At 44.0% G+C, this 10609-nt stretch overlaps 1 protein-coding gene across 1 annotated transcript in view; it reads left to right on the top strand.

The window, feature by feature from the left end:
- Window positions 1-1913: 1913 nt before the first annotated feature.
- The window catches only part of LOC144798187 (tetraspanin-33-like), a 62405-nt gene continuing 53709 nt past the window's right edge, over window positions 1914-10609 (top strand). The window contains exons 1-2 of the mRNA XM_078668934.1: window positions 1914-2435; window positions 6757-6814. Of these exons, the coding sequence (XP_078525060.1) occupies window positions 2379-2435; window positions 6757-6814 (115 nt within the window). The 5' untranslated portion in view covers window positions 1914-2378. The remainder of the gene's footprint in view (window positions 2436-6756; window positions 6815-10609) is intronic.

Here is a 10609-nt window from a genome sequence, read left to right as displayed (position 1 = left end):
GAAAGTGCTGGGTGTGAGGGAGGGCGTGACGCTGCTGCAGATCTGCAAAGGCAAAGATATGATCCGCCACCCAGGACCGAGATGCCAATTAGATCCCAACGGCTGAATCCGTTCAAGGATGAAACCTCCCGAAGCCAGGTGCCATGCCAGAGCGGCGTCTGATGAGTGAGTTTACGGTACAACCCCTACAATTTGCCTTTAATCACATATTATGGTGCCTAATTTCTTTTCCTTGCTGTGTAAGTTTCTTTCCTTGCTACTTAATTAAGTCCACCCTGCCACGTCGTATGGTTCTCCGCTCTTGATAATCTCAATGACCGTTAGTATTCAGCAGATCTAAACAGAGAGGATTCCAGAGGGATGTGGCCATGGCTGAGAGTCACTGGAATCCTGTAGGATAAACTGAACTTTCGGTGCAGCGGATCTGAGCGAAGTTAATATGCGTAGAGCTCTGGAAGGGAGGCGCAGAGACTCAGGTACTCTTGAACCCAAAATGGAGGTTCCATGGGTTAGTCCATGCCTGGTACATTCTTTTCTATGTCATGTTTGAGCTGTGCTGGTCATGTCTAGGGTGTTTCCTTCTAATGTGTTGTTTGTGTTTGTAGTGTGGCTTCTCTGTGGTTGGTGCTGTTGACAGTGACCTGGGAGGTACCCTATGTACAGACTCATGGTAAACAATGGCAGTCAAGTGTGCTATGTTGGGCCAGGCTAGGCCAAGAGACGGTCTGGATTCTGAATAGTTCCTTCTGCGGTGACCTGACCAGGAAGAAGAGAGAACTGGACTGTGGGGTGTGGTAAGGAGAAGAACCTGACCAGATGGACACAGAGCCAGGAGCAGCTGATAGAGAGGCATCTGCCAGAAACCAGTCTTCGGATTCTGGGGCGGACTGCGGTTACTGGGCGGTATCCATGTGGAATCTGCCCCGGGGACGTATTTTGAGACTAGCTCCTCTCAAAAGTTATACCAGAAAAGGGCTGTCAGCCAGAGCCGAAGTCCAGTGGGCGATTGGCCCTTCTGCAAAGATTTGACTATAAACTCTCACATTCAACCCGACAAGGCAGTGGTGTATACAATCTCTCACACAGAACCAGAAGGGAGCCATGGATATAATCTTTCTCTAATACATACTCAGATGAGGCAGCCACTTACATATCAGACAAGTCGCTATGCTTATAATCTCTCACACAAACTCGCCCCTTCTCAGCTCGTAACCTCATTGCCAGTGCTTGGCTTTCATTAGCACCACAGTGCATTCTGGGGGATGTAGTCATCATTTGCTTTAGCCAAACCCAGTGGCCTATCACATCTGACAGCAATGATGTGTGCATGGAAAGTCCAGGACTGGACAAGAGATGCTCTGCCGAATGGAATGAACTCACTTCCTGCGAGCGTTGCAGCGGGCAGGAACCATACATGGCCAGGCCTCTTCCGAGGATGGAGGCAGCTGGATTCCTGTCAAGAAGGTATGCCGCCAGCGTGCTCCCACACGCCGAGGGTGCGCTTCCGGGTTCGTCAGGCCGCCTCCAGCCCTGCCCAGGCTCTGTCTGTACAGAAGGAACACAGAGCTGGAGCCGGGCAAGGGTGGGAAGTGTGGGCTCGGCGGTACCCCAGCAGCTCTCTGCTGTGGTACTGTCACCCCCAGCAGCTCTCTGCTGTGATAGGGTCCTCCCAGCAGCTCTCTGCTGTGATAGTGTACTTCCAGCAGCTCTCTGCTGTGGTACTGTACTGCTAGCATCTCCCTGCTGTGGTACTGAGCCCCTAGCATCTCTCTCCTGTGGTGCTGTACTGCTAGCATCTCCCTGCTGTGGTCCTGTACTGCTAGCATCTCTCTGTTGTGGTACTGAGCCCCTAGCATCTCTCTCCTGTGGTACTGTACTGCTAGCATCTCTCTTCTGTGGTACTGAGCCCCTAGCATCTCTCTCCTGTGGTGCTGTACTGGTAGCAGCTCTCTGCTGTGGTCCTGTACTGCTAGCAGCTCTCTGCTGTATGCTAGCATCTCTCTGCTATGGTACTGTACCCCCAGAAGCCTCTGATGGGATACTGCACTCCCAGAAGCACTTTGCTGTGGTGCCCTACTCCCAGACGCTCCCTTGTGTAGTTCAGACTTCCCAGCAGCTCTACGCTGTGGTACTGTTCTCTCAGTAGACCTTCTCTGTGGTCCTGTCCCCGCAGCAGGTCTCTGCTGTGGCACTGTACTTCCAGCAGCTCTCTGCTATGGTACTACAAGCAGCTCTCTTCTGTGGCACGGATCTCCCAGCAGCGCTCTGCTGTAGTACTGTAACCCAGCAGGTCTCTATACTGAAGCTGAGGAAGGGGGCTTGGACTGTACCCCTGCAGCTCTCTCCTGGACTGTCGGTGGACACCCCCTCTGAGAGCCATGAAAACCAACCAGCTGCTCAAGGCCGTGCTCTTCGCCTCCTGCTTCCTGTTCTGGGTGAGTGGCCATTTGTACTTAGCATCATTTCCCAGGGTAGATTTTCACCAAGTTTACATTTATATAGATTAACTTCTCACTCCTCAGTTGACGTGGTGGAGATCTACTTACAGGGAAGTATAGAGGAAAACATTACAGTTTCAATATGATCTGCTGTATGTGTATACTTCTCTTTATTGACCACCCTATGCATTTGAGAGCCTGTGAACACAGTGGAATCAGGCTATTAATGAAATCTCAAATATAGGTACAGTGCAAATATTATAATATGAAGCATAAATGTAAAATAACTCCAGATATTTAATATAAACCAAGAACAATCAAAATAAAATGATGCAGCAATTAAGTCCATTAAGTTAAATGTACACTAAATATTTGATCAAAATGCATTTAATATATTAAATAATATTTTATAAAGAATAATTGAAAAGAATGCCATTCACAATAAAAAAAATTGTATTTGAAAAGTGTTAAATGTTTTTAAAATGTATGTTTATTTATTTTAAATTATTTGTAATGTTTGAACACAAATGTAATATTTATATATATTTTCTCTAGGGCGTTATTTTAAGTTCCTGCTTGCATTATTTTCAATAGGAGTGTGTTGCGGAACACACGCAGTGCTTGCCTCCAAGGCAGTGCTGGAGTACATTTACTACTGTTTTGTCACCTTTAGAGTTGTAGTAACTTTAGACGTGTAGTTTGTGAATAGCGATGGGCTCTCTCTTGTGCATGGGTTTTTGTAGTTGCCTGTCTCTCTGTAAACCCTTCTTTATATTTCCGTAAACCCATCCAATTTTATAGTATGTATTCCCCATCTTCCAGCCACTACTCCCTGACCCTCCCACGTTTACTACTATAATGTAGGCGTGTGCCACCACCGTGCTCATATTTCCGCAAAGTAATGATAGTAGAGGCAGAGCTCTGTGCAAGTAGGGTAGTAGTAAACAATGGGATTCTATTAATGTGAGTGGTGACTAATTTTATATGATTTTCTCTAAACTTGTGAAAACACTATAATGTGCGGGTGGCAGAATGAGGGCACTGTGTGTTTTTAAAATACCCCTCACACACTATGAATCCCATAGTGTCATTCTCCCATCATTGGGGTCTTCCCGTCCCTCTACGGGGCGGGGCGGGCTTCAACCTACGAGTGACGCGGGAGCACTTATATTTTTTGACAATAGGCTATGTGATGTGATGAGGAAAGTGTAGTCTACTTTGTCACTGATTGACAAAGTAGACTACACTTGTAATTCTACTTACTAACCCCTTTTTAATGTTCCCAGCTTGCGAAGCCATTAAAATTAATTACTAGCCAGGGAATTTTTAACCTTTTTTTACACCACCATTCACGTAAACAGGTCCCTACACTCCCTAACACATATCACTATCCTCATCACATCACATAGCCTATTGTCAAAAAATATAAGTGCTCCCGCGTCACTCGTAGGTTGAAGCACGCCCCGCCCCGTAGAGGGACAGGAAGACCCCAATGATGGGAGAATGACACTATGGGATTCATAGTGTGTGAGGGGTATTTTAAAAACACACAGTGCCCTCATTCTGCCACCCGCAGAGAGGCCCTATTTTCACATTATAGTGTTTTCACAAGTTTAGAGAAAATCATATAAAATTAGTCACCACTTACATTGATAGAATCCCATTGTTTACTATTCCAGTTCAGGAGGATGATTATATCATCTCCTCTACACTTCCTCAATTGATTTTTTGCAAGTAGGGTAGTAAACAGCATTTTGTAGCATGTTTGTAGTTGTGTGATCGCCCGTCTCTCTTTAGCCTATAGAACTAGTGCCAAGTCAAGTCAAGTCAGGTACATTTGTATAGCGCACAAATCACATCCTGGGAGTCTCGTGCCACTCTTTAGGCTTCAGGGTTCTGTACCAAAAGCCCCACCTCTGGCCAGGTGAGAAGTACAACCCAGGGCCTGTTAGAAGGACCTCGTCTTCACTCCCAAGCTCCCTCGCCAGAGTCTAGAGGGCAGGTAGCATTGCGCCTTATGGTTAAGGCATTTATATGGTATTTTAAAACCAACCTGGGCTACCACCAGCAGGCAATGCAGTGATATTTGAGGTGGGAGACAGGGTGATCTCTCATCCGGTGGGCAGTGAGGGCTGAAACACACACGCATTTAGTGCTCTCTGCAGCCGCTCCACCAAGGTTTGGGTAGTCCAATAGGTTGTGTGCCAGAATATCTTATACAAAACTATCTCTTGGCTTTAATTGTGTGTCTTAAATATAGTTTACAAAAATATCGTCCCATTGGATGTAGATTTTCTATTATTAAATTCAGTGGGGCGACTCATTTTTCAGACTCGGGTACTGCACAAACCACAATACAAGGCATTGCAATAATCAAGCTGGAAATTAATAACAGGCTTGCTTTCTGCCGAATATGATCAGGTCTGTTTGGGAAAAATAACATCCAAGGTTGGCATTCCAACTGTATATTCAAAGGGTCAACCTAATGCATGGTCATGAGAGATTTAATGTAAACCCAGTGCTCTATGTGGGCCAGGGCTGGCATTGGTCAACGAAAAATGGACATTGAACCAGGCTTCGATAGGGCACTCTCCTTCGGTCTTTTGCCGGTTTAACCCGTTGGCTGCTGCTGTCGGCCATTGGCCGACGGCAGCACTACCTGGCTGGTGCTGCCGTCGGCCAATGGCCGACGCAACCGCGCCCGTTTTTTTAAACGGCCACAATGCTGCAAAAAAGCGGAAGCAGCCAACGGGTTAAAGCCAGAACTGCACCTGAACTGCCCTTTGGGACAGGAAGGGTGCAATGTGGCGTTTATACTGTTCGTTACCATTTCTGACCTGGGGACCAAAATACTATTTCATTCCAATTGAATAACCAAGTTAACCCCATTGTGCTGGTTAGTGAGAGCAAGCAGTCAACACGCTACTTGCTTTCAGTGTTTAATTTGTAAAAGGTACGAAGCCACTGCAGCTTGCACCACCCACTGCCCCTCCGAACGCTGCCAATGACAGTACCACCACAACTACTAATCATCGAATTACTACAAATGTGAGCACTCAGACTATCCCAGCCCGCAAAGCTATAAGAATGGCGTGGGAGCTCAGGTATTAGTCATTTTCTAATTTATATTGATTTAATCTACATTTGGTGTTGGGCTCCTCTCTATATTAGGCAAACAGCACCACCATGTGGCAGACTGTCATACATTCAGTGTTGACAATTAAGTGTCAGTGCAGAGCACTGTAAACCACCAGCTCAAATAAAGCACTGATTTCTTTTAAATATGCCTGGCAAGTAATGTATTCCTTACAGAAAAAATAACATTCCAACATAACCGTCCTTCGACTTTAGGGTTTAATGCGCCATGTTGTTCTATGGCCTGTTACATATATAGATTAAGCACATTTCATATTTATATGACATACTGGAACTATTTTTTCATGAAAACCAGTGGTTCAGAATTCGTATTTCACAAGGATGCTCCATTCCCATGCGTTATTATCCTCATTTGCAAAAAGGCATAATTCCCATGAGTTATGGATTTCAGCCAATGGCAGGCCCCGCCTCAGTCTCATCTCCCTTCTCACCAGCTAATTAGTCTCTAAGCATGACTATGCATTAGGATCGCAACTGCTCTTCGCCATTGTCTTTTATTTAATTAGAATTTTCTCACGGATCTAAGCCTGGACATTCTAGCGGCAATCGGGTTCTTTTGTTACACGAACCTTGCCGACAGGAGCTTCAAAAAAGCAAGCACTTCTACAGACAGAGTGGGCTTCTTAACTCAGCAAAACATGCCTTCCCTAAAATATCACCCTCAACAACATAGCTGAACATTGTTTATATTGCAGACACTCCAAAAGTATAGCATAGACTTCAACTGAGAGTTTTCAATGAAATATTCTTGTTTAAAGAATATATTTTTTCCAGGCTATATGGTCCACAGAAACACATACCACATACTACAAAACAAAATGTACAATAAGTAAATTATTGACAGCAACAAAGCCACTCCCACCTGCTGGAGACAGTTAGACACCACTCAAACTTCGGCTATATGATGTATTCTACCACCAGAACCCCTCAATGGCAGCACTGATCCATGATAAGGTAGCAGAGAAAGTAATTGCAATCAAGGAAGATACCAATGAAAGATAAATCAAATGTATAGAGTGATGGAGAGGGAGTTTTGGGTGGCACCGCCCACGTTTTGAAAACCCCTTAAGTCACCTGTTTTTCTATTTTTTTCTCATTATTGTATTGTTTCTTTTTTAGTAATGCTACTGAGGGATGTGTTTGTTTACTGTTCTCTTCCCAGGTGGCCAGTGGGCTGATGATTGCCGTGGGCGTGTACGCCAGGATGGCTAAAGAACCTGGTGAGTTCTTCATTAATCGATTACCAATATGTTCATTGATTCTGAAGCACATTAAATTCTGCCTGCAGCAATAAGCGGCAGCTTGGAGTCTGGTGAGGTGATGGAGGGGGGTTATGGTGAAATTACACGGGGGGTCTCTAATGATGCTATAACATTTACACTGATGAAATCACAGAAAGGTGTCAAGGGAGGTTTATTTTAAATATTCGCGATAAACCTGAGACCACTAATTCTGAGATTTGTGAGCATTTATTCTGCTTAGTTTTGATACTTCAAAAAGACATTGATAAATCAATTGGACATGTCTTTTAAAAGGAAACACCACATTAGTAAATCTCACAATTGTAACACATTGTATGCATGATTTAGAACCATTTCTTTTGTGAGACAATATATTGAACAGATGCATAATACGAAAACATTATTTGTGACAAAAATATATACAGCAAAGCAATGATCACAAGACAAACATCGATAAATTATGTGTGCCAGCCTGAAATTAAACCAGTCCTGCATTTGCACTGAAAACAGTAATGTCGGTTTCAATCAGAGGAGCGATATGACTTTCTATCTGCTGTCGCATGGCTGAAATGAAAGGAAACAGTCAGGATTATTGCAGAAGAAATTCACGGCGACGCACCCGTGAGCTCTAATTACATTTCACAAATCTCAAGATCCTGGACCATTTTTAAATCATTATCAAGAGCTTCCACACACCCATAAAATGTAAGCCTCGCTTAATACTATGAATTGAAGAACAGATAATGGACATCTGTCTGCAACACAATTGAGAGCACAAACAAAACCAAGTCTGAGTCCTGAAGAGAATCCCGTAATTGTTGGGGATTCGAAACGTGTTGGCGCTTGAGTGTGGGGGAAGGTAGAATAGGGTGTGCCACGAGGGAACTGAATAGAAATTATTTCCCCCTTTTCTAGGTTGACAACACCCTTAAGTAAGACATGCATCCCCACCCTCCCACAGGCCGGACAGTAGACATGTGTCTTTGAATGAGCAATTGTCCGACTTGTGTCTTCAGTGCAAATGTAGGACTGGTTTAATTTCTGGTTTATCGTGAAATTTCAAATAAACCTCCCTTGACACCTTTCTGTGATTTCAATATTTGGGTGGTCCAATCTGGGCAGTACAGGACCCAAGCCTTCCCTTTTTTCACTAATAACATTTAGACTGTCGCAGGGTTTGCCCAAAATAATTTTTACCATGATTTTGCACCTTTTTAACCTTTGTGAAAATAGGAACAGATCAAATGTGCAATGCCAACTTTAAAAAGTGAAAAAATGCATAAACCTCTGGGTGATAACTTTTTTTAGAACCATACGTGTTCAAATAACCTGTTTAAAATATAATTTGTTTTATTTATTTAAAGATTTTTATATAGTGCTGGCAAGACCCAAGGGTATCAGAGCACTTTAAACATGGTCAAGGCATTATCAGCCAATAACACTATAGTATAATTGTAGAGTCAAGCGTGGAACCATTCTATTGTCCTTGAGAGAAACAATCATAGAACGAGGTAGTGATTCCAGAGTGAGCTAGGCCTTATTTCCCGAAGGGTTAAGGTGCCGATTATGGAGGAATTGTTTTAATTCTCTCTTGAAAGCTCACAAAGGATGGGTTAGTTCTTATATGTACTGGGAGAGACTTTAAAAACTGGGCTTGCACTTGGCTTTCCAGGGACCTCGTAGTTGGGTAATATGACATGGATAACGAATGACATAAACAATAGGAGAGAGTTAAGGGATTTTATCCACCGAAGTGGACGGAACAATACTCCTAGTCCCCTGGGTTAGGTATCTATATTAACAAAAGTAAGGAGTACCACCAGAAAAAATGCTCAGAGAGCGATTTCTGCGGGATGGTTCACTATCAAAAGAGAAGAAAGTCCTTCTTTGTTTCTTAGTAACCCCTCACTCACCGACCTAGTCGGTGACATGCTTCATCATCGGGGCCACCTTGATGGCTGAGTGCCATCAAGGTGTGCTTCAACAATAGTAAAGAAGACAATAGTAAAATATAAGTGTCGATACAATTAAAGGTTTAGTTATTCTCCAGATACACTTGGTCATAACTAAACCTTTAATTGTATCGACACTTATATTTTACTATTGTCCAGTAGTCTTAAGAATAAAGTTTTTTCATACAAGTCATACCAGGACAATTTTTAACTCACTTACTTCTTTTTCACATTCATCACTCACATACCAGCTCCACTGTAGTTCAGGTGTTGAAGCACACCTTGATGGCACTCGGCCATCAAGGTGGCCCCGATGATGAAGCATGTCACCGACTAGGTCGGTGAGTGAGGGGTTACTAAGAAACAAAGAAGGACTTTCTTCTCTTTTGATAGTGAACCATCCCGCAGAAATCGCTCTCTGAGCATTTTTTCTGGTGGTACTCCTTACTTTTGTTAATATAGATGGATAACGAATGACCAAAATGGTAGCGAAAATAGGATTGTGTGTCCTTTCACCGCTAACGACATCTTAGGGTTGAACACTTATCCCGAACTTAGACCCCCAACCGAATCCTATTTGCTGCTGAGTTGATCCAGGAAGAGAGTCCAAACTAGAGACAGTACACATCTCTGTTGTTGCTGCCTTGAGACCTCTGAGAACCAGGGTGGCGCTCCATAACTAGCTGTCCGTAACTGTCAACGATTTTATCCGAACATGTCTCGTTCACAGTCTTAGCGCCGAGACACCTCCGGGTAGTCGTGTGATCAAATACATTTTTATAAAATGTGCTATTAAGGCCCTGATTATGAGTGGGCTGGTAAATTTCAACCCGGGCGTAATCCCCTGTTTAAACACTGGTCGGAATTACAAGGTCGATTGAATTTTACAGGAAATTCTACGGTATTTACCCTACCATCCGGATTATGGTGCTTTGCCCTCTCCTCTGCGGGTCTAATTTCCCCGCTGTGCTGGGGGCGCGCGCAGCGCCCCAGTGCTCATGATGAGCTTGGCTCGTCATGCAGCACGGTGCTCGTCATGACCACGCCCGTTCCAATGGAACGCCCAGCACAGCAGGGGAATTATCCCCCCATAGGCGAATCACTACGGTCATGACGAGCTCAGCTCGTCATGAGCACACGGCCACCGTGGCTCATGACGAGCTGAGCTCGCCATGAGCATGCAACGGGGTAAGCACCAAAATCCACGGTATTCTCCACAAACTTGTGATAAGTATTATTTATCGAACACAATAAATAAAATACCCCATGATATTGTTATCATGTGTGATAAATAACACCTAAACTTGTAATCAGGGCCCGAGTGTTCTCTACTTTTTAGTCGCCCCTCTACCACAGTCAAAGCAGTTTGAGGTCTTCACTTGCTCAAGATCAAACAGTGAGCCAAGGAAGGCCATCAGTTCCGAAATCACAGAGTCTACCTCAAGAGTGCAACTTGTCCCCTGCTGAACATATCTTGTTAAAAGTCCCACAATAGCGAGCTTTTCGGGTGTTGGACCAAAGTTGAATATTTGAACACAGAAATCATGCTTTGCAGTGTATGATGCCACTAAGTACAACGGTAGGGTGATCAGGCGTCCCGGATTTGCCCGGACGGTCCCGGGTTTTCACCAGCTGTCCCGGCAGATTTCAGGAAATTTAGGTCATGTCCCGGTTTTTAGAGAGGGTCGACTGAAAACGGCGGGAGGTGATTTTTTGTACAAAGCATGGATAGTTAGCAGTTGTTTCTAGAAAGCAAGTTAATTAACAGGCAAGCTTTTGGGTTTAAAAATTGCATTTTATATATGTTCTAACTTCCTTTTTC

The sequence above is a fragment of the Lissotriton helveticus genome, chromosome 12, assembly GCF_964261635.1.
Source record: "Lissotriton helveticus chromosome 12, aLisHel1.1, whole genome shotgun sequence".
Taxonomy (NCBI): Eukaryota; Metazoa; Chordata; class Amphibia; order Caudata; family Salamandridae; genus Lissotriton; species Lissotriton helveticus.
The sequence above is the reverse complement of the archived record's forward strand: the minus strand, read 5'-3'. Positions and strand labels throughout refer to the sequence as shown.